The sequence below is a fragment of the Plecotus auritus genome, assembly GCF_963455305.1.
Source record: "Plecotus auritus genome assembly, chromosome: 9".
Taxonomy (NCBI): Eukaryota; Metazoa; Chordata; class Mammalia; order Chiroptera; family Vespertilionidae; genus Plecotus; species Plecotus auritus.
Window position 1 is genome coordinate 124,333,949 of NC_137783.1, and position 24,862 is coordinate 124,358,810.

Here is a 24,862-nt window from a genome sequence, read left to right on the forward strand (position 1 = left end):
ACAATGGTTCACTTCAATATGATGGGACTAGTGGTAGGGCCATGACTGGGCAATCTTTTTTTTTTTAATCCTCACTCAAGGATATTTTTTATTGATTTTAGAGAGAGAGAAAGGGGACGAGAGAGAGAGAGAGAGAGAGAGAGAGAGAGAGAGAGAGAGAGAGAAACATCAGTGTGGGAGACAAATAATCGGTTGCCTCCTGTATATGCCCTGACCAGGACGCAACCTCTTGGGATATGGAATGATGAGCTACAACCAACTAAGCCACCCAGCCAGAGATGGAGCAATCTTAATGTAAGAACTTCATAAAGACCCTTAATCCTCTGGCAATTCCAAAACAAACAGAGATCGTTGGGCCTCATGCTACATGTCATTTGTAGCCATGGAAGAAAAAGGACATAGAGACCAAGATCACTGAGTAACCTCAACCAAAGAGTTTCTAATAAAATCACATAACCAAATAATTTTTCTGATTTTATTTTTCTAGAACCTTAGAGATCCAATGCTTTTATTTTACAGAGGCTAACAGGAGACCCAAAGAGAAGAAAGGCCTGCCCAAATTCACACGGGCAACTATGAACTAGAATTAGATTCCAGGTCTCAATCTCCAACTCGAGGATCCTATTCCTAATTCAGGAACTATTCATTCACTATTTCAATTAATATTTATCAAGTGCTACTGTGTCAGGCACTGTTTAACCACTGAGAAGTTAAAAGGAACCCCAAAAAAAAACAAACAAACAAGCAAAAAAAACCTTGTCCTCGTGGCACCTACAGTTTAGTAGAGGAAGACAGATAGTAAACACAACAAATGAGTCAAGTACATAGTATATTAGGAGGTGATAAAGCAAAGAAGGGAGTGGGGACACCAGGGTGTAAGGGTAGAGGTTGTAACTGGTGAATTTCCTCAAAGATCATCACCATTAGGTCTCTCTGTACCTAATAAAAATATGTGCATTTGGGCTGTAACTCTCATTAATTCAGGCTCACTAATTCAGAAAAGGAAATAATCTAATGGTAAGTCTGTCTATGTTTTTTAATGGAACACAAAGTAAATAAGTATAATACAAAAAGCAAGGTTTTAGAAGCACACAGGAGCAAGATATTAATTGTTGCACTTGGTTCCAAAAGAAGCCAAAAATGTGTGTGTGTGGTGGGGGGAAGTGACAAGTGAGGAGATCTGGCAGCCAGGCTTATTCTGCTGTGTGACATTGAATAACATGATTAAGTTCTCTGAGCCTCAGTTTCCTTATCTGTAAAAGAAGGGGGCCAGAAAAAAAAACTCTCTCAAGTTCCATGCAATCATTCAAGTATGAATGCCTTCTAATGTGCCAAAAGCATTATATAATATCTTAGTAGTCATATCAGCATTATTATTTGAATCCAAAGTAACTCTAATAACACATTACATTTATAGACTTCTTCATAGTTTTCAATGTATTTTCCATGCATTATTCTCATCTGATAGGTAATAAAACAGCTTTCTTTTTCTTGTTGTTTTTTATTTTTCATTTTCTAGTAAGGAAGGCTGGCCTGGCCCCTCAGTCAATCCAGGGTAACATAAAGCCCCTGCTCTCCAGGGCCTACACTCCAGTCCAGGTGTGGCTCTGGCCAAGGACACCAGCAAGCCCCTCAAAGAGACTCGAAGAGTTAGGGGGTGTCATTTAATAAGATTGAGGATAGCAAGAGAATGTGAGGCACCTTTAAATTCGTGTACCATTTGAGAATTAAGGGAATTTTCAAATGAGACACTTCAGACACTTAGGCATCTGCCAGTGATCAGTGCCATTATACCAGGGGTCAAGGACCAAAATACAAACTTTAATAATTCTTGGCATATTAGAGAGGTGTCAAGAGCCGTTAAAAAAATCTACATCCTTTGATCTAGGAATCCTACTTCTAAAAATCCTTCCTAAGAAAATAATCATAGATTTGACCAAAGGTTTAGGTACAAAGGTGTTAATCACAGTATAATTTTCTAAGTTTATTTTTTATTGTTGACATTATTACAGATGTCCCCTATTTCCCTCCCACTTCCTGCTTCCATCCAATCCCCACCCCACCCCACTCCAGGGGCCATGGCATAATTATAGTAGCAAAATCTTGAAACAACCTAAATTTCCAAAAATTATTATGTAAATTGTGGCATATGCAAATGATGGAATATTATTTTAATGTTAAATACTTATTTTAAAGACTATTCAATAATATGGAGGAAATGTTCCCAATATAATTACAGGTAGATAATCTGATATAAAACAAACATATTACATAAAATATCTCAGGTTTAAAAAAAAACAAACATAGGAAAAAGCATTAGAATGTTACAAGTGGTTTTCTCCAGCCCTAGCGGCTTTGGATCAGTGGATAAAGCGTTGGCCTGCAGACCAAAGGGTCCTGGGTTCAATTCCGGTCAAGGGCACATACCTTGGTTGCAGGCTCCTTCCTGGCCCAGGCTAGTGCAGGAGGCAACCAATCGATATGTTTCTCTCACATTGATGTTTCTCTCTGTTTTTTCCTCTCTCTTCCAAGCTCCCTAAAATCAATGAAAAAAGATCCTCAGGTGAGGATTAACAACAACAACAAAAAAAAAAACAAGTAGTTTTCTCCAGGTTGTGAAATTATGGATGATTTTGGTGTTCTATAATTCTACAATGATCATGCGCTATTTTTATAACAGAAATTAAAAATTATTTTTAAATGCCTGTCCTACCTATCTTCCAGAGTAGTGATAAAAATTAATACAAAGGATGAGCTTTCTAACAATAAGAACCATCCTAACAAGAATCCCCAGGGAGCGGGTTCAAGCACCATTGTGTGACTACATGGCCCTTCACTAGGTCAGACCTTAAACACCTGGGATTCTAGCAGCCTCTGTGAAATCCCTCCATACACAGGGGATTTCCTGCATTGTTGGCAAGGCAGAGCTGGGTACGTGGGCCCCACCCTTCCTGCCCAGCGAGTGCCCTGATGGTCAGTGGTATGCTCTAGGAAGGGTAGTGCAAGCAGTCCATGGTCAAGAAAGGGAGAACCTCTGGGGACCAGCCCTAGCAGACAATGCCACTGTGCCCTTACTGGCTTCCAACACGCCGAGTGGTAAAGGCCCTTCTGCCCAGCAAACATGTTGCTAGGACCTCTGCTACCAGAAGCAGCATTCATGGTGCTTCCCTGAGGACCTACCCTGGTCTGAAGGCTCCGTTTTGTTTGTCCCATCATTAGTTTGGCCCACCAAGCATTTTATTTATTTTTTATTTTCTAAATATATGTTTATTGATACAGAGAGAGGGAGAAAGAGATAGAAACATCATTGATGAGAGAGAATAATTGATCTGCTGCTTCCTGCACTCCCCACACTGGGGACTGAGCCCACAACCCGGGTATATGCCCTGACTAGGAATCGAACCGTGACCTCCCGGCTCATAGGTCGACGCTCAACCACTGAGCCACATTGGCCTGGCCCCACCAAGCATTTTCAAAGACAATATACCTGAGTAGGTGTTTGGCTTGGTCACAACATAGTATATGCAGCTTAACTTACATCTATGCCCCTACAGGCACCAGAGCTTAGATGGGAAAACTGAGACTCAAAGGACAGTGATTTGTTCAAGGCCATGCCGGAAGTTATTGGCAAACTGGGTGTCCTGACTTCCAGTTCAATGTATTACATTGCAGAATCGCTGGCTGTCCAGAGACCTGCTATCAGGAGGGCCCCTTGCCTTTTCCCCTCCTGTGGTCTCTTTGTTCCGGGTCACAGGAGAACCCCAGCTTCCTCAGGATGGGTGGCAGAAATCCAAGTTTAAAAAGTGAACAAATAGATGCATGAACAAGCTGTAATGACCCATACTGCTCACCAGAGGAGACAGGCAGGGATGCTCTTAGGTATCAAATTGATAGAACAAAAGAGTGTTAGGGAAAGACAATCCATTTCTGCCTTGATGTCTTGGTCCTCCTTAGCTTGGCTCTAGCCTTGCTTGCATCAGACAATGAACTATGTGGGATAGAACAAAACAAATGTGATAAACTCTGAATACGCAAATGTTATATTCGGGATACCCTCTTTAAGATAGTGACTCTAGGTCCATCCATGCTGTCCCAAAAGGTGAGAGTTCCTTTTTTTTTTTTTATGGCCAAGTATTATTCCAGTGTGTAAATGTACCACAGCTTTTTTATCCACTCATCTACTGATGGGCACTTGGGCTGTTTCCAAATCTTGGCTATTGTAAATAACACTACTATGAACTTGGGGTGCATATATTCTTTCTATTGGTGTTTCAGGATTCTTGCGATATATTCCCAGAAGTGGGATCACTGGGTCAAAAGGTAGTTCCATTTTTTATTTTTTCAAGAAGCTCCATATTGTTTTCCACTGTGGCTGCACCAATCTGCATTCCCATAAACAGTGCATGAGGGTTCCCTTTTCTCTTCACCCTCACCAGCACTTGTTTGTTAATTTATTGATGACAGCCATTCTGGCAGGTATGAGGTGATATCTCATTGCGGTTTTAATTTTCATCTCTCTAATATTAGACTTCACGCATTTTTCCATATGTCTAATGGCTATCTATATGTCCTCTTTGGAGAAATGTCTAATTGAACCATTTGTCTTCATGGTGTTGAGTTGTATGAGTTCCTTATATGTTTTGGAAATTTAACCCCCTATCAGATGTATCATTGGGAAATATGTTCTCCCATACAGTGGGTTCCCCCTTTTCATTTTGTTAATGATTCTTTTTTTGGTTAATTTTCACCCGAGGATATTTTTTCCATTGATTTTTAGAGAGAGTATAAGGGAGGGAAAAGGGAGAGAGAGAGCGAGAGAGAAAGAGAGAAGAGAGAGAGAGAGAGAGAGAGAGAGAGAGAGAGAGAGAGAGAGAGAGAGAGAGAGAGGTGATACACATTGATCGGTTGCCTCCTGCACATGCCCCGACCCAGGCTGGAATCAGGTCTGCAACCCAGGACCGGGAATCGGACTCAGATCCTATGGTCCGAGGGTCAATGCTCTAACCACCGAGCAAAACCAGCCAGGGCTGTTGATGGTTTCTTTTGTTGTGCAGAAGCTTTTTAGTTTGATGTAGTCCCATTTGTTTATTTTTCCCTTGGTTTCCCTTGCCCCCTAGGAGATATATACTGACGAACAAAATAGAACCAGAGGCATGGATACATTGAACATACTGACAGGTGTCAGAGGGGAAGGGGGTAGACTGGATGCAAGAAGGTGAAGAGAGTAGCCAAAGAACATATATACACAGTCCATGGACACAGACAACAGTGTGGTGATGGCCAGAGGGAAGGGGGGGCAGGGGCTGAGAGGAGGTGGGCAAAGCAGGGGAAAAGGGGGACATCTGTAACAGTGTCAACAATAAACATAAAGTTTAAAAAAAGGTAGTGACTCCATTACCTGGGAAAGGGGCAGAAATCTGGTGATGTACTGTATTTTTTCCTACCACTCCATACTTTCATATACTCAGAAAACAAATGACAAAAGAATAGAAGGTGGGGCAGGGACAGGAGGAAGAGAGAGTGTGCAGGACAAGGAGAAAGAGAATGAGAGATTAGGGCAGAGGAAAGAAGTTAAGTATAGAAAAGGCATGCTTTCACAGTAAGCAAGTTAGATGACAAGTCAGGAAAGAAGAGTTTTTTTCTTTCTAACTTAAAAAGAAAGATGGTCTTAACTATTCTGATTTCTACCTGCCCGCCTATCTTCACTTCCCTCCATAGCCCAATGGCTTTCAAGGTAATGAAATATCAAGGTAGATCAGCCAAAAGCACTTAAGTGTGGACATGAAACTCCACCTGTCCTCAGGCCACCTCTTGCACTGGAACACGCTGAGCTGCCCTGAGTCTTCTCAGCTGGCAGGGCTGCTAACAACGGTAAGTTAATTTGGGCGTTTCACTGCAGAGAGGCTAAGGTGCCACCTCGCTGCATGAATGCAGTGTGCTGCTGGCTTCTTCTGGATCTTCACAGGCAGTGTGACTCCCCAGAGACAGGGCAGCCTGGGGCAGGGGTGGGGGAGTCAATGAGCCAGCAGCGAGCAAAGATACAAGGGGTATTCTGAAAGTGCAAACTCTATTCAGAAAAGGCCAATGTGTGGGTCAAATTCAGAGCTCAGTGGAACCCTGTCCATCTGGCAGCAGATAATGGTTCTAGTCAAGACTTGGTCATTCCCTTGAGAACCCTCTTTGGTAAGGGTGTTGTCACAGTCCCTTTCTCAATTTGCACTTAATGCTCAGACATCACCAGGACATGCAACCAAGAAAAATGCCACAAAGATTCTCAGCAATATTTGAAAAGAAGGAATAGTTACTTGCTTGTTTTATTATTTTTTAATATGTTTTTATTTATTTCAGAGGGGAAGGGAGAGGGAGAGAGAGATAGAAATGTCAATGAGAGAGAGAATCATTGATTGGCTGCCTCCTGCACACCTCACACTGGGGATCGAGCCCCCAACCCAGGCATGTGCCCTGACCAGGAATCGAACCATGACCTTCTGATTATTAGGTTCATGCTCAACCACTGAGCCACACCAGCTGGTGCTTGTTTTATTTTTATTTAAAGGTGTTTTCTGCAGAAGAAAGAGCCCCAGAAAAAAACCTCTAAATTAACACAGTCAGTGTGCTCTCCAGCCTGGCTGCTCCTTTCCTCTTCCAGTCTAGCAAAGAAAGAAGAGGAAAGCTACAGGGGCCTAGCAAACCACTGGAATCCATTCTAATAGGCTCTACACGGAAGCTGGAAGGGCACTTTTCAGACCAAAAGGAATCCCAAGCCACCTGCACCCTCAGCACTGCTCTCCTCATGGACAATGTACTAAGATCCCAAAATACTAAAAAGGCCACCTGGGACAGTGGAAAGGACAGAGCACTGCAGTCAAGACATATGGGTAGCAGACCCAGCTCTGCCACTGACCTGCTGTGCAGTCTTAGGCCTGTTGCTTAGCCTCTTTGAGTGCCAGTGTCCCCATCTGTAAAATAGAGATGATAATGTGTACCTAATTTAATACTACTGGTTTCAGCCCAGCTGGCGTGGTTCAGTGGTTGAGCATCAACCTATGAATCAGAAGGTCATGGTTCAATTCCTGGTCGGGGTGCATGCCTGGGTTAAGGGCTCAATCCCCAGTGTGGAGCATGCAGGAAGCAGCCGATCAATGATTCTCTCTCATCATTAATGTTTCTGTGTCTTTCTCCCTCTCTCTTCCTCTCTGGACTCAATTTTAAAAAAATAATACTACTGGTTTCAGTTTTACCTGTTAGAATTTCATATATATGGAATCATGCAGTGTGTACTCTTGTGTAAGGCATCTTTCACTCAGAATAATAATTCTGAGATTTCATCCATGTTGTTGGATATATCCCTTCACTCCTTTGGAATCCCATGAATACACCCCAGTTTTTTATTCATTCTCCACAGATGAATACTTGGGATGTTCCCTGTTTGGGGCTACTATGAATAAAGATTCTACTTGCTATCTTTATGAATTTGACTCCTCTAGGTACTTTATATAAGTGGAATCATACAATATTTGTCTTTTTGTGATTGGCTTATTGCATTCAGCATAATGTCCTCAATGTTCATCCATGTTACAGAATGTGTCAGAATTTCCTTCATTCTTAAGGCTGAATAATATTCCATGGTACGTACATACCACATTTTGCTTATCCATTCATCTGATGGACACTGGGCTGCTTTCACCTTTTTTGGCTATTGTGAATAACGCTGCTACGAACACCCTTCAAGATCCTGCTTTCAATTCTTTGAACACATATGCAAAAGTAGAATTGATGGATCTTATAATTCTATTTTTAATATTTTGAGGAACCATCACACTGTTTTCCATAGTGGCTGCACCATTTTTCATTTCCACCAACAGTGCACAAGGATTCCAATTTCTCCATATCCTGGCCAACAGTTTTTTGGTTGAGATATATATATATATGCCATCCTAATGGGTGTACAGTGTAATCTCATGTGGTTTTGATTTGCATTTCCCTAATTAGTGATGTTGAGCATATTTTTATGTGCTTATTGATCATTTCTCTTTGGAGAAATGTCTATTCAAGTCCTTTGCCCATTTTAAAAATTAAGTTATTTGTATTTTTGTTATTGACATACTGTAGTTTTATAGAAAACCTTAAAGTGAATCCTTCAACTTTCTTCTTCTTCTTCTTCAAAATTGCTTTAAATATTCAAGGTCCTTCATGTTTCCATATAAATGTTAGATTCAGTTTGTCAATTTCTACCCCTAAGCCTCCTGGGATTTTGATTGAGATTACTTCAAATCTACAAATCAATTTAGAGAGAACTGACAACAACATTGAGTCTCCCAATCCATGAATGTGAGATATCTCTCCATTTATTTAGGTCTTTAACTTCTCTCGGCACTATCTTGTAGTTTTTATGACAGGTCTTTCACATTTTTTGTTAAGTTTATACCTAAATAGTTTTGGCTTTTTGATGTAATTGAAAAAGAAATTGCTTTTTAAAGATCTTCCAATTCTTTGCTGCTTCTATAGAAAAAATATAATCAATTTCTGAATGTTGACTTTGTACTCTGCTAAATTCACTTCTGGGTTGTAATAGTTATTTTATAGATTCTTTGTTGACAAAGATTTTCTTTGTTGACAATCATGCTATCTGTGAATCAAAACAGGTTTACTTACTCCTTTCTGATTTTTAAGCCGTTTATTGCTTTTTCTTACTTTATGACACTAGCTAGAATCTCCATCCAATTAATGACTACAGTGGACACATGTGCTTTATTCTGATCTTAGGAGGAACACAATTTTTTACCTTAATTATGACATTTGCTTTTTATAAATGCCCTCTATCAGAATGCAGAAGTTCCCTTCTATATCTAATTTGCCAAGAGTTTTTTTCACAAATGGATGTTAAATTTTTTCCAGCTTTTCTGTATAACTGACAGATAAAAATAGTATATATTTAAGATATAAAATATAATTGGATATATACATTGTGAAGTGATTGCCATAATCAATCTAACTAACACATCCATCACCTCACACAGTTACTGTGTGTGTGTGTGTGTGTGTGTGTGTGTGTGTGTGTATAGTAACAACACTTAAAATCTACTCTCTTAGCAAATTTCAAGTATACAAAATAATTAACTACAGTAACCATACTGTACATTAATCTCCAGGCTTATTCATCTCCCATAACTGCACCTTTGACCAACATCTCCCCATTTGCTCCACACCCCAGCCGTTGGCAACTGCCATTCTACTCTCTGCTTTCATGAGTTCAATTTTTTAGACTCCACATATAAGTGAGCTCATACAGCATTTGTCTTTTTGTGTCTAGTTTATATCACTTAGCATACTGCCCTCTAGGTTATATATTCATCTTGTTACAAATGGCAAGACTTCCTTCTTTTTTAAGGCTAAATAATGTTCTCTGTGTGTGAGTGTGTGCAACTGTAGACTCTATAGTGACACGCCTACTTTCATTCCTGATATTGGTATTGTGTGATTTCTCTTCTTCTTGATGAGTCCAGCTAGGATTTATCAATTTTATTGATACTTTCAGAGAATTTCTTTTGGCTTTATTATTTTTCTCTACTTTTGTCTATTTTCTATTTCATTAATTTCTGTTCTTACTTTTATTATTTCCCTCTTTCTACTTAACTTTTCTTTCTCTGGCTTTTAAAGGTGGAGCCTTATGTCACTGAATCTAGTCTTTCCTTCTTTTTTAATATATGCACTTAAAGATATAAATTTCTCTCAAAGCACTGCTTTAGCTGCATGCCCCAAATGTTGATGTGTTCTATTTTCATTATTGTTGCTCAGGACTTATGTTTTTAAAATCTTTTTATTTTGAAATGAATTCAAAGTTAGAAAAAACTTGCAAGAACTATACAAAGAGCTCCTGTTCACCCTTCAATCATATTCCCCAAATATTAACATTTAACCATATTTTCCCTGAATTCCATTCCCTCTCTTTCTCCATTTTCTTCTGAACTACTTCTGAGCAAGTTGCCAAACTGATGCCACTCCAAAATTTTAGTCATCAAAACCAACAACACTCTCTACATAACGACAACTTGACCATCAAAACTAAAAAATTAACACTGTAACTACCAACAAAACTTCAGACTCCTTTAGGTTTCATCAGTTGTTCTAGTAATGTTCTTTACAAAAAAGGATCTAGCTCACAACTGTACATTTCATTGAGTTGCCATGTCTCTTTGGAATCCTTCAATTTAGAATAGTTCCTCAGTCTTTCCTTGACCATCAGGATCTTGACACTTGTGAAGATACGCCTGCCTTCAATTACTCTCCAGTTCCTTCTAGTAGTTGTTTTTTTGTTTATTTTGGTTTTTTTTACATTTTGTCTGAGTTTACAGTCGTTTTTTGTGGGACTGTTGGTCTGAAAGAATTACTGCACCATTACCAGAAATCAAGATGGAATTCAATTCTCTTCTGACGACAGATCCTACCTGAAAACCCTACCTCTCTCTATTTGACTAGCATAACAGTGTTCAACTTACATCTCCAAATAGAAACAGCTCCATTATGCGGTCTCATAGCATTTCCTACAATTTCTCCAAATATCTACATTATTATTATAATTAAGATAATGCCTATATAGAGTTTAAAAAATCAAATAGTACAGAAAGGTATCAAATGAAAAGAAAAAAATCCCCCACCTAACATTAAAAGAATTATCTGTAATGAGTCCAGAGTCTCTTTATTCTATGATTGGCATGCCAATGATAAGGAAACTGGCCAGGAATAAAAAAAAAACCTAAGTTGCCAGTCCTGGTTCTCTCTAAAAAATTATGTATGCAAAAAGTATTTACTCAGCTCCTAGTAGTATATTTAACTCTTCTGTGCCTCAGTTTCCTTATCTGAGGAATAATGCAATAATGTATGTTTGATTGTGTTGAAAATTGCAAGCAAAATATAATGTAATAACATGTCAAGTATTAGACCTCTGGAAAAATAAACATGGAAATCAGAAGCATTGGTTGGGATATAGAAGACAAAGATGAGATAGGAATGGAAAAATCTATACTCTTGGTTTTATATTTTTATACCATCTATACCCTCACTGTCCAACATAGGAGCTACTAGCTACATGTGGCTATTTATATATCAATTAATTAAAATAAAATAAAATTTAAAATTCAGTTCCTCTGTCATATTAGCCACATTTCAAGTGCTCTGTAGTCACATGTGGTTTTCAGCTACTATACTGGACTGATACAGACCATTTCGATCATCATAAAAAGTTCTACTAGACAATAATGATCCACACTTTTTTACACATATAGTCTTAATTGCCTGTATTAATGTGTTACTACAGAATTAAGACATAGCAGCTAGCCTGCCACTATAAAACAAAAACAAAAAAAATCTCAGAGCTAAAAAGAAATCAGCCTCCAAATAGGTAAGTGGAATGGTGTTGGTGTTAAAGGTTTGGAAGAACCCTCGGAACAGCTTCTCATGACATGGATTAGAAAGCTGAGGCCCCAGGAAGCAGAGCCTCTGGCCCCGAGTTACATAGAGAATTAACATTAGAGCTTGAAATGGAAATCTGATATTTCATAGCACAGGCTGTGCAGCAGGCTCTGGGTTTTAATCACAACTCTGTCAATTACTAGTCATGTGACCACCCCTGAGCCTCACGCACCTCATCTGAAAATAGGAATAATAACCTGAACTCTGCTGGGTTGTCATGAGGATTAAAGAAATGATGTCTAGAAAGTCCTCAGCAGAGAACCAGGCACCAGATCAGGACAGCTACCTGCTGTCATTATTAGCTAGTACATTGCTCTTTCCATTACACGAAAAACTCTGATCAGGGAGGCTGCAGCCACCAGATGCATCATCATCACGCAGGGAAGGAAGGAACAGGGAAATGATGCAGCTTGGCAAAATGTGCCAGGGGAGCAGAATGATAAATGCATTGTACAACAGTAACTACGGAAGTGCTCCCACAAGTCCCCATGCAGCAGCAGAAATTTCACCTTGAGAAGTGCCAAGGGAAAGGTACCATTTGCATGCCTCTGTGCCCTTACCCTTAAACAGGCATCTGAGGAATGAAGCACTGCAGACTGAGAAACATGCTTGTGTTTCCATGATCCTCATGCTGAGACACTGGAGGAGTCAGCATTCTATTTTTGTTCCTCTCCCTCCAAACTCATATGTCACAGTTCTGTCCGCAGCTATCCCACCGCAGACCTCTCCAAGCCTGCTTGCTTCACAGTGGGTGGAGCTCAAGCCCCTAAGGCTTCTACAAGTGGCTGCTATGTGACCTAGCCCCGCGCCCCCTGCTCAACAGGATTTGAGATTTTTACTGATTTTAGAGAAGGAAGAAGGGGGAGAGAGAGAGAATCAGAGAGAGAGCGAGAGAATCAGAGAGAAAGAGAGAGAAACAGCGATGTGAGAGAGATACATCAATCAGTTGCCTCCCATAATTGCCCCGGCCAGGGACCAAACCCACAACCTACTTATGTGCCCTGATTGGGAATCAAATCCACGCCCTTCTGGTGCACGGGACAATGTTCCAACCAACTGAGCCACACCAACCAGGGCCGGGGTATGAAATTTTTTAAAATCCTAAAATGCAATGCCCATTCTGCAACACCATATGCTCTTTTCTGAAAGACCACCACCCGTGAGATGATCAGATGTTAGAGTGAAATCAAACTGTAACAGGTGACTCAGACTCTCAGTGACAGGAGGTTTCCATTCAGTTCCATAAGAAATCCCAACCGCTTGCTTTCTGAAAGGCACTGTGCCAGCTATTAAAGATACTTACACAACCAAGACATGCTACCTATCCTCAGGTAGCTCATACTTGAAATGGCAACTGGAATTGTCCAAAAGATATTCCAATGGTAACCTCTCATCTGAGACTTATGAAGTGGCATAAGCTGGATTTGCGGGTAAGGAGGCTGGGGTTGAGACATTCAGAAACTCATCCTTGCTGCCTATATGTTAGTCTATATCCTCCAGTCTACAACACTGTCACTGTGTGTAAGCTCTGCTATTTCCTAGTTGTGTCCTTAGATGAGTTACTACCTCAAGTTTTGGTTTCCTCCTCTACAAAATGGCGAAAAAATAGTATACTGCTTCATAGGAACGTGGTAAGAACTGAAAGTGATGTTCATACAGTGCTTAACACAATATGTGGTACAGAGTCAGTGTTCAACAGATAGTAGCTATCATTATATCTTTAAAATATCCTATTGTTCCAAATCAAGTCATTCTTAACTGCCAACCTCTGTGCTCAAACCAAAGCCTGACAACTGTCCCCAGGTTTACTGCCTCAGAAGGAACCAGCATCCTCCCACATAGATCCTTCAGAAGCCTAAAGAGGCTTGATCTTCTCGACCACTGAATTCAATCTCCCCAGCCTTCAAATTTCATCTCCACTAAGATCTCCCAATGACTCAAGAGAGCTGGCCAACAACGCTCTTCTCGACACTGCTTCTAGATCTCTCTGCTCACAAGTCCTCAGCTCTTACCTGTAGGAGATTTATACTATCACTCACATCCCATTTAGAAAGCTGGAGGACTCTGTGTCCTCCCTGTTGTCACATTCCAAGTCCACAGCTTGAATGCACCCTCAATACTTGGTAAGTACTAATGGATAAAGAGGAACACAGAAATCATAAAAATGATTCATATCAAACTCCAGCTCCATGATAACTGACAACAATTTCCAAAGAGCTACCAGACCTGAAAACCCATAGGTAAGATATGACAAATAAACCTACTAACATAACTTACATTTGTTTATTGCTTCATAGTTTATAAAGTGCTTTCACATCCATAACATCATTTTGACAACCACTTGGAGAGGAAGGCCTAATAAGTATTATATGACAGATGCAAAATCTGAGGCCTCGGGAAGTAAAGCAGATTGTCCAAAAATCAAGCCACGATGTAAAGTCTTTTGATTCTTCCAAGTCCTTCTCCTATTTGTTGCTCCTTCATGTAGACTCTATCCTCGAATAATGTGCATGTTCCAGGCTATTAATAAATCTTACCCAAAAGGGGCCACATAGAAATGAAACCACAGAGAAGATACTCCAGAATAACTAAATTACCTTTCTGGAGTGAGGAACTGTCCTCATCAGTCCTGGGAGTACTGGCTACAATGACACATGCACTTCATTCAGCAGCCGTGAGCAACTGCTCCCAGCCAGCTGGGTTTCCTGCAGTGGCCCATGGGAATGTCTTCTGGGAGCTTCAAGCAGACTCCCAGCACCCATGCTGGGCTCCCACCATGCCCGCTGCTTTCTTCTCTCCCTGCATTCTGGCTTTCTGAAAAGCCAGAAGTTTCACGACCGTCATGGCAGCTGCTCTTTTTGCAAAGACATTTCTGATTCCTTCCATTTCTGCTCCACATAGCAAGTCGCCCCTGATCTTGGATGATACCAGGCACCCAGTAAAAAGTGCTCCCTTCCAAACAGCAACCTGCAGTGTTCCCACAGAGAGAACCACTGCATCACAGAAGGGAATTATGTAATCACACAAAAACTCACTTCTTCTAGTCATAATTCGGTGGTCCCTCTACCAACTGGACTGGGGTCTTGGGATTCTGGAAGCTGCATCCCAACAAAATGGTCTGGTTTTGCTTCTTTAGAAATGACAAGAGCAATGTTTTCTCTTTATCTGTCTCAAGGGATGCCTGCCAGCAAGGCCTCGGTGCTCAGTGGCTCAGTACATTACAGGCCAAAAAAAAGGCTAGAACTAGATGGAAATAACCATTGGGGAAGAGGAGTGACCACAGGGCTGGCTCCTAAGGCAGCCATTTACTACAAAATACTCAAAGGGGCCTGGTCAGATTCAGGCCAGAGGGCCTCTGAGCGGGAAGTCTAAGCAGCAACAACCCTGAGAATCAAGCAGATGTGTTCCACTGGGGAATCAGCCATTCAGAAAAAGATCCCAAACAGTAACCGGAGGTCCAGGACAGATAGTCCAGTCCTCAGGCAAAGGGAGTGGCAAAATCCATGCCCTGCTCAGGGTAAGGTTCTTGAGCATGTGAAACTGGCAGAGAGGTCAGCTGTCTGGATGGGGCCAATGCAGGAGGGAGATGTTTAAGAAAGGCAAAAGGAAGGCCAGGGTTCATCACAGCCAAGGAGCCAGGCCTCTAGCAGCCCAACGAAGTCCAGATCTGGACTCTCAGGAGGCTAAGGGAAAGGAGAAGAGAGGGAATGTGGAAAAGGGCTTCAGGGACAGCAGCTCAACAGAACCAAGGATGGTGGGTAACCGCATCAAGCCAAGAAAAACTCAAAAGAAAGAGAAAGAAGAGGCAGGTTTGTCAGGCCAAGTGGTAGAAACACTGACATGAATATAAGACATCATCCTTGCTATCCATTGGGGGACGGGTAGTAGTTGTCCAAGGAGCCACGGACAAAGGAAAACAGAAGAACCAGCACCTGCAAATACCCAGAAGCATCCAACAACGCTATGATTTCATTGGTTTGGTACAGACAAACTGCCCAGTGCAAGAGAGAATGAGGCTGATATCATGACAGGAGCAGGAGCAGGAAGAGCTTCTTATGACAAGCTAGAGATTTTGGACTTCATCCTGGATGGGAGGCCATTAAAAAGTAAGGGCATACATTCAACCCTACAACATTTATTTACTGAGCACCTACTATGTGCTGGACACTAATCAAGGTGATAGGGATACAGTGGTGAACAAGACCAACAATAATCCTGGAACTTACACTAATGCCATTCTTTGCACACTGGTTGTGGGGATTACAGGTTGTGTGTTTCACCTATCCCTTGAGGGCAGAGGCTGGGCCCTATTCCCCATTATATCCTAAAGGCTTGGTTAAGTTTCTTCCCTATAGTAGGTTTCCAATAGTGTTTGCTGTGGGAACGAATATTTTCTGTATTTTCTAAGAATCGTAAAAAAAAAAAAAAAAAAAGTAAGAGCCTAGCACGATCAGATTTATATTTTAGTACATCATTTTGGCAGCTGATTGGGACAACTGGGAAGAGGCCAGACGAGAGACAGGGAGTCTTCAACAAAGGGGCTGTCACTGTAATTAGGCAGCAGCTATGGGGGTCCAAGCCAGGGGAACAGGGGTAGTGATGGAGGTAATGTCAGTTCCCCAGCCACCGATTCAGGCACAACTCACTCAGCCTTCACAGACCTTGCGTTTCTCTCATCAAACCACTGCAGCCTCCTTTAACCCTCATTGACTTCTGTTCCCTCTAAACCTCTGCACGATTTACTTTCACCCTGGAACGCCCAGTTTTCAAGGTCAATTGCAACAAGACAGCTGGACAGCTCCTGGGTGACCCTGGGCGCAGCCTGGGGCAGTCATAATGCTGCAGAGGGTGGTGATGACACATTAGATCACTGGGACTTTAAATCAGTGCTGATGAATCTCCTCTGCTGCTGAGAGAGAGCAAGCCAGAGACATCCTTGCTGCCAGTGCCTGGGCTGCCTCGATAGGAATCCACGCTCTCCAGCACTGCGTAGAGACTGGCTGTGGATTGTCAAGCATCTGGGCTCCACTATTTTCACTGGTGTTGATTCTCAGAAGTGTTGCCACAAGATCCAATACGGTTCTGTATAGCTCCTAAGATGTCCAGTGATTGAGACAGAAGAGCGGCTCTGGTGCAAGGAAAAGCAGGTATTATTACTCACACTTGGGAGGTGTGAAAAGTAAGACTTGGAAGGTTTTCATTGGCCCAGTCATGTGGACTGTAGATGACAGAGCAGAAATCCAACCCAGGTCTCACTCCACATTCAAGAGTCTCTCCATCAGACCTTCAATTCTGGCAAGCTCTATGTTATAACAATCATGAATTAACCTCACGGAGGCTATTCCTTTCCTCCTGCTTTTCTTCATAAGATACTGACCCAGACTGAGTCTAGAGAGGGCTCCCAGGGCTCCATCAGACCCAACTACCCCCTAGTGATAGCCAGAGCCAGAGCCCAGGCCCACATTCTGATCACAACTGTCCAGAGAGGAAGCTGTTGGTGTACTGGGCTAGCAATGAGGAAAATGAGGGCTCTGAGAGCCAGGTTCAAGGCCTTGCTCTGCCATGTACTATGTAGCACTGAGCTCCTGACAGCTTTCTCTTTGAGCATCAGTTTCCTTAACCCTAGAGTGATGGAGGCAACATCTGTCCTACCCACCACTCAGGGATCAGAGCCAGTAACCATGTCTTCTTCTGTTCCAGTGAGTTACCAGACGGTGCTGGGTGCACCATGACAAAGCAAACTAGTCCCTCCCAGGAGGCCTCCCCAAACTGACCTCATCACACCAGCAAACACTTTGGCTTTCAACCTAACCAGGAAGGTTTAAGCCACCTAACAGGAGCTTTCACACTTTTTCAGCCTACCTCTACTGATTATTTACTTTACCACGCCTGCCCTAATGATTCAAAGATATATGAGACAGCTTCTGCTCCCAAAGAGCTCAACGTTTGATTTAGAGATGCACATATTAATAATTACTATATTACTAATAATACTGAGATACTGTAGTGGGCAGGAACTTAGTCTTTTCTTTGTGAATTCTTGGCACCTTAAACTGTGCATGGCCCATAGTAGGATGCATTAAACATTTATTAAATAAATAAAGCTAAGATATAACCCAATGACAAAGAATACACACACTTCAATGAAAGCATTTCTCTCCTCCACGCAAACTTCTGACTTCACATGTCCTCTTTTTATTTTACTCCTGTGCGGAGAGAAGAAGTGCCCTTCCTTCTTGTCAGAACTAGCCCATTCCCAGTGATTTCAACCCTACCTCTCATCTCCTTGGGGGCCCTGCTCAGGCTGCCTCCCCCCTCCCTTTTGCATCTTTACTCGGGCTTTTTCTCTCTTTCTCTCTCTAATCCTTGACTGCAGCCTCTGACACACTCCAGCCCCTCAAGCTGACAAAACTGACTCAAACCAGGCTCTCCTTTCAAGTTCCTGAGTTTGTTCTCATCCTCCTTTGACCATGAATCTCCTGAAAGAGTCGTTCACACCTGCAGCCTGTCTTTCCTATGATCCTTTCATTCCCTATGCCCCTGATTCAGCTTCTCTCAGAGGTGACACCACACCTCTCATCACCAAACCCCATGGTCAGTCCTCAGCCTCCCTGACCTCCCTGTTGAAATCGACTTGGCTCTGAGACGCTGCAGTTCCTGGCTGGCTTGCTCCATCTCTTGTCAATACAGTCAGTCTCTCTCTCTCTCTCTCTCTCTCTCTCTCTCTCTCTCTCTCTCTCTCTTGCTCTTCTTCTGCTTTCCTCTTAGCACAGTCCTTGCCAACGCTCCCCTGCTACTTTACATTAGCTCCCTTGAGACCTAATTTCATGTCAATGCTTCCAATTCAAAAGCCTTTCCAGTCACCACCCCCACCCCACCCCTGCAGAATCCAACAGAACCAGAAGGACTGAAAGTGCAAGAAAGAAAAAGTCCCCAAGGGCACAGGGAAGGGATGGGATCAACATAGCTTCATTGTCAGACTCTCCCTTCAGCCTCTGTCACACTCTGTTTGTCCTGCCATGAACTTGCCTGAGCCCGACTACTAGCTCACAAGTCCCTAAGCCAGGAACCATTCCACTCTCCTCTGCTTCCCCCATTCTGCTCATGGAGTGTCCAGACAGACAGGCATACGTAAGCATCTGTTGAATAAAAGAAGAAAAACCAAAGATGATGTGTGAAAGCGCTTGGTAAATTGTGAAGTGCTCAAAGGCGGACCATAAAAGCCTTGCCATTAAGAGATGGTATGAAATGTCTGGGTTGTCTGAGCACATTCCAGGGTCTGCTCTCTGGCTCTGCAGGACGTCTGATGCCCAAATGCCTGAAAACCCAGAAATGCCTGTTCCTGAGCTGGCCTGGCATTGAGGACTACAGACGGTAGGGAGAGAGAGAAGAGGAGCAGAAGAGGGAGGGCCACATGGCTCCAAAACCACTTCTTTCGTTCACTTTCAGTTATTGTCAGGGAACACCCACTACGCATCTCTGAGGTGCTGGGAATCATTCTAGACACTGGGAACCCAGCCTTGAACAAGACAGATAGGCCCTTGCCCTCCTGCAGTTTGTGTTTCAGTGAGAAAAGGTGATAAATATAAGTAAATGAGAAAATAGCAGGTGGTAAACACGTGCTTCTGTATCATATCCTTTTACCATCTCTTTCGAACAACACAGACCTTTCTCTCCTGAGTGTTCACACAGACAAATCCAGGCCACTGCTTTGAGGTTTGTTTTGGGTTATTTCTCCTATTAGGTCAGGAGTGACAGCACAGATGTGTAAGCTTTTCTAATCTCCAATGAAACAGGCTTTGGGTAAACAATGCCTCCCCATTTGGGGAGGCCCCAAAACCTGCTGCACCTGGGAGGTTTGGGCTGCCCGGGACTGTGGCCTCAGAGACCTCCTGCTCCTCTAAGAACAGCAGATTATGTACCAGACAGCATCTAGTCTGCGTTCAATGCCGCAGAGCACTCCGAACTCAGCTGATTGCTGGTGGTAGGTTTCTGTGTTATTTAGGGCACCGAAGTCCCACAGTCTTGACACAAACTTAAAATTAGAAATGCATTAAATATAGGGGAGGAGGAAGGTCATTCAGGAAAGGCAGCCTTCCGAAGGAGCTGCAGGACAAAGACGCCCTGGAAACTTCCAGGTTCATTAATGGGTTTTACACAGCATTCAAGTGGTATTTCTCCTTCAGAAATAACACTGTGGAAAGCGTAGGGGACTGGCTCAAACCTCAGCTAACACAGCTGAGTGAGTGACTCTGCAAACTAAAAATAGCTCCTTTCCCACTCGTTCTGACAGATTTCACTTAGAACCTGTGCACAGGTTGATCCTCCAACAAACAGTTTTAGTCCTGCAGCAAAATGAGGGCTGATGGCATCTGGGCTTGACAATTACCTAATCCCTGGTTCACCTCTTGTTTGTTTCCGCATTTCCTGCTCTTGCTCCAATGGCTGTGTGTGCACATGTGCACGTGCACTTGGTGCTCCTCACCCAAACGTGGGCAGAATTTAAACCAGCAACACGACTCAGGGCCATGGCTGCAGACTGAGCCCAGAACAAGGCCCTCAGAAACACTGAATCAGGCTGCTTGCCTTGGGTCTTCTCCTAATGCCCAGCAGGCCTCTCCGGGCCTCAGTTTCCTCAGTTATGAAAGGAGAATAACCTGTTCTGGCCTCTTTCACAGCACTGCACTGGATCAACCGAGATCACATATGTGGAAGTTCGTTTCCTTCAGAGAGTAGTCCTAGCAGAAGGATGGGTGGCAGTGGAGGGGCAGGCTGGACAGGCAGCCGGGCTGCAAAACTAGGCTGGACCATGGGCAGGATCCCGATTGTGCCAGGAGTTCAAGCAGATTCAGTTCATGTTGTCCCTCTGCTGGAATGTCCTTCTACCTTTTCTAACTCCTACTCATTTTAAGAACCCAGTTCAAATAATACTTCCTTTTGTTAGTGTCTTTGTTAGTGTCTTCAGAACAAGTCATCCCGTCATCACTGCTCCCCTGGCCTAACACACCTCTGAGAGCACTTTCACTCTGTGCAGTAAGGAGTTATTTATGTTCCTGGAAGTTCCTACAGGTCAGAGATATGGGCTCTTTATCTTCATATCTGCCTCTCCACCCACCACCACTGTGTGGCCAGCGCGGGTGAGCAGGAGGTCAGCGCACACAGAGCCGGAGCGGGTGGCAGGCGGGAAGGCCAGGAAGAGAGTGTCACCAAGACCTGCCTGCCCCTGGCAATAAGGGCAGAGCCACAGAGATGAGTCAAAAACCACACTGCTAGTCCTGGGAGGACCAGTTGGGAGCATCATACTGAGTCCCAATGACCTAAACTGGAACAGGAGGCCCTGGGGACAAGGAACAAGGGCAGAGAACAGAACCAGGGTAAAGAGGCAGAGCAAAGCTCAAGTGGCACTGAAGCCTATAACGTCTCGATTGGTTGACATGCCCAAATGTTAACACTGGTTAACACAGTGGAGCCAGCAGCTAGGGGTTAAGTGATCTTGGCTGTGACATTGAGGGACTCCAGAGGCAAGTTACAAATTTAAACAGCGATCATTTATATGAAATAAGAGTCACAGATGGAAGGGACTCTTAGATCTGTAAGAAACATGGGGAATCACATGGTCTAACTTCCCCACCTACATGGGGGGAACTAGGGGTGCAGGATGAAAGGAGCCTTGCCCAACGTCATTAAGTCAGGACAAAACCAGACCTAGAACTCAGGTCTTCTGACTCCGATTTAGACCTTGTCCCTCAGAGGCTGGCAGTTCACCTTCAGTCAAGCTGGTCTCCTGATGGGTCCACTAGCACACCAGGTGCCCAGCTCTACCTGCTTCAGAACCCAGAGCCCTGCCATGCTCACTAAGTGAGCACAAACACTTCTGCCCAACTATAAAACGCAGGCTTCCACCTGCGGACGGGACTTAGAGCCAATATTCCACAGGGAATGTGCAGGTAGCAGCCCCACGTAGGGCTTGGAAAGCAAAAGGCTGTGTGGTGCGTGCTTGCTGTCAAGAAGCAAACCTGTCCACACACACTCTGCCCTAACACGTGCAGGGGGGATTAACCTCAATCGCTGTGCTACCCCTGGAATTTTCCAAGAGTGGCTAGAGAGGCCCAGGATCTAAGGCAAAGCTGACAGTGCATGAAACACACAGTCGTCACCACTGGAAGAGCATTAAAGGAAGGCCCACCAGGTCTAAAATCTCAAAGTCTTTCTCAGTCCAGAAATGAGACACAGCTCAGAAGGAAAAATAAAAAATAAAAATAAATGAGACTCTCAGGGAATCAGAAACCCTGAAGCTCAGACTTCCAGAACTTTGACCCAGGGGAGGATATACATGTAAAAGGGCATATGCAATTTCACTTCATCTATACATCTATGTGAGCTCCAAGTACTTCAAGTCTAAGTCCCCACCCCATTGTTTAGCTACAGTGTGATCCCAGGCCAGTGACTCCCCACTCTGAGCCTTTGTCTCCTTACTCGTAAAGCAGTGATTATAAGCTGTGCCAGGTTTACTGTGAAGATGAAATAGTACATATAAAGCATTTAGCACACGGCCTGGCCCATAACAACCACTGGCACATTGATAACATTGTGTTTATTTGCTTTCTTCTGCTCACAGGGAGGGATGTTTATAGCACAGTGCAGCTTTATCTACCTGTGCTTTCCCCTCCTGCCAGGCTATCCCTCTGGACCTATCTGGACAGACATCCTACCTGAGGCTCCAGCCCAGACGGCTTCCACCTCCCTCAGCTTATCCTTTGGACATAAAGAAGGCAACTGGTCAGCTATGGGCCACAATCAGGTCCTTGAAGATCTGGAATCATCAACTTAGTTCGAAGCTGTTCTTGTCTCCCCAGGTGTCCCTGAACCTCCCCGGCTAAGCCTCTGCCAGGGTAACACTTTGCCTTTTCCAAGGTGAACGGGGCTTGGAATGGCATTTGGGCTTGACATTTCCTCCTCGCAGTTTATAGCTGCCCACACTGGCTTGGATCTGGGCCTCAGGCAAAGAGGGATCTTGTAGGTCAGACCTGGACATCAACAGTGGAGATCATTCCAAGCCCCAATTTACCAACAGAAAAGAGCCTGGCGTCCGAACCTGTAGTGAAGCCAGGGAGTACACACACCAGCCACCAAAGATTGGAGCAGAGATGGACAGGAGCACTAAACGGAGCTGCCACGGGCTCGAGCCGACTCCTCAGACTGCCCTGCGAAGAAGCTAAATAAGTCACATCAATGTCAGGCTCTCAGGCTATACGTCTGTCACAGTGCTGCCCATCGTGGCCACCACAGGTATTAAAGGCTTCAAAGGGGGAGAAAAGAAAGGGCCCAACAATAACTGAGTTCCTGCCATGTGCCAAGAACTTTGCAAGTAATCCTCATTAACGACCTTCTGTGGTAGGAGTTATCATCCTCATCTTGCCAATAAAACCAGAGACTCAAAAAGCTTCATGAAGCCCTAGCTTGTTTGGCTCAGTGGATGGAGCGTCAGCCTGTGGACTGAAGGGTACTGGCTTCGATTCTAGTAAGGGCACATGCCCGGGTCATGGGCTGGATCCCTAGCAGGGTACGTGCAGGAGGCAGCCGATCAATGATTCTCTCACCATTGATGTTTCTATCTCTCTCTCCCTCTCCCTTCTTCTCTGAAATCAATAAAAATATATTTTTTAAAAAAAGTTCCATGAGGCCTCTGTGCCTCTGCTCTGCGACCTGACCACAAAGTCTTGGAGAAAGAGCCCAAAGCCTATATACCAAGTCTCAGCCCCTGAACAAGCTAAGCAGACAAAACCAGCTTGAATGCTGCATTCCCTCACTCACTACCAGTGGAGGCAACTTCTTTCAAACAGAATGCAGAGAAATATAGCGAAAGTCATAAGGATGCTCATGGCCTTTGCCCCTGCAATTTCTGTGTCTTCAAGAAACAATTCGAGTATTCAGTGCAGAGTCCACCACAGTGCCACCCCCCACCCCCACCCCCCACAAAAAAAAAGGATATGACCTTACCCTGCCGGCCTGGCTCAGTGGTTGAACCAGGAGGTCATGGTTCAATTCCAGGTCAGGGCACATGCCTGGGTTGTGGGCTCTATCCCCAACAGGGGGCGTGCAGGAGGCAGCCGATCAATGATTCTCTCTATCATTGATGTTTCTATCTCTATCCTCTCCCTTCCTCTCTCTGAAATTAATAAAGACATGTTAAAAAAAAAAAAAAAAGAGGATATTATCTCCATGTCCAACATTCAAAGAATGATTTGGAAAATCCAAGAATCTTCCAACCACATAAAAGCCATTTAAAATGATCTTACAAACCAAAAAAAGCAAAGCATGTGATAAAATAAATAAGACAATACAAAACATTGTAAGTAATTTTGTAAAGGATGTACATGTGTAGATGCAAAAAGAAATGTAGTTGTGTGTAGTTGTGTTAGAGTGGTACGATTATGGTTGGTTTTATTAAGTATTATTACCATGTCCAAATTGCCTTTGTGGTGTTGTTTGGTGCCTTTTCAATTAAAGATAAAGAGAGACAGAGAAAGACAGACAGACTCCACCATGCAGCACTGAGGAAAGGCCCAGGAGGACCAGGGCTGGGATGTGAAGCAGGAATGGAGAGCGTCCTACATACCCGGAAGGAGGAGGCCAGGCAGGCCCTGGGGGAAGGGAAGCCCTCTAGGTATGGAGAGGGTTGTAATTAGTCTGATGCTAATTACAGAAGTCTCACTAGCTTATTAATTTTTTGACAGACTCTGAATGAAGACTGAATTCCTTTATCAAGCCAGCTTGGGTTCAGAGGCACATTTCCTATGTGGCCATCCTCATTCTTCTCAAAAACCAAACCTTTTCTTTTCTTTTTTTTTTTTTAAGGGCAGCAGAAAAGTAAAATTTAGTAACAGAAACACACCCTGGAGAAATTAAGACTCCTGCCTCAAATGTAGAAATTCAAGACATTTCAGGGAACTACAAGGGCTTGAATGAGCAAATGAACTGCAATGCTTTCTACACTGGGAAATATAGACAGAAGTGCAGAAATACTTAGCTCAGAATTAAAGGCCCCCTGGTCAGGTTCTACCCCATCTTCCTGATATTATCTCACATTCGGCCCACAGACACCCCATTTGCTCCAGGGGTCCCCCCAAACACTTTCTTCACCTTCCTACCCCATGGCTGTTCAAGCCGGTGTGCCCACCTGAAAGTCCTCCTCTCCTGCAGATGCTTGCTCACGTCTGACCCATCCTCACGGCAGGGCTCGGAGGCACGTCCTCCTGGAAGCCTGACCCAACCCCTGCACCCTGATGCCATTTCTCACTCTTGAAGTGGACCCAGAGTCCCTGGAACCTCTCCAAAGGAGTTATACATAGTCTGCCTTGCAGTGGCGTTAGCTGTATAACTGCCTTCC

The 24,862-nt window shown here is 43.6% G+C and overlaps 1 protein-coding gene across 7 annotated transcripts in view; it reads right to left on the bottom strand.

Annotated features, from left to right (window-relative positions):
- The window catches only part of SERGEF (secretion regulating guanine nucleotide exchange factor), a 201,624-nt gene that overhangs the window by 127,738 nt on the left and 49,024 nt on the right, over nt 1-24,862 (bottom strand). Inside the window, exon 10 of one of the 7 annotated variants that reach the window (XM_080640399.1) lies at nt 15,918-16,600. The exons of the other annotated variants lie outside the window; for them this stretch is intronic. Within the exon in view, the coding sequence (XP_080496525.1) occupies nt 16,523-16,600 (78 nt within the window). The 3' untranslated portion in view covers nt 15,918-16,522. Of the gene's footprint in view, nt 1-15,917; nt 16,601-24,862 lie in introns of those variants that run through there. 7 annotated transcript variants of the gene reach the window in all.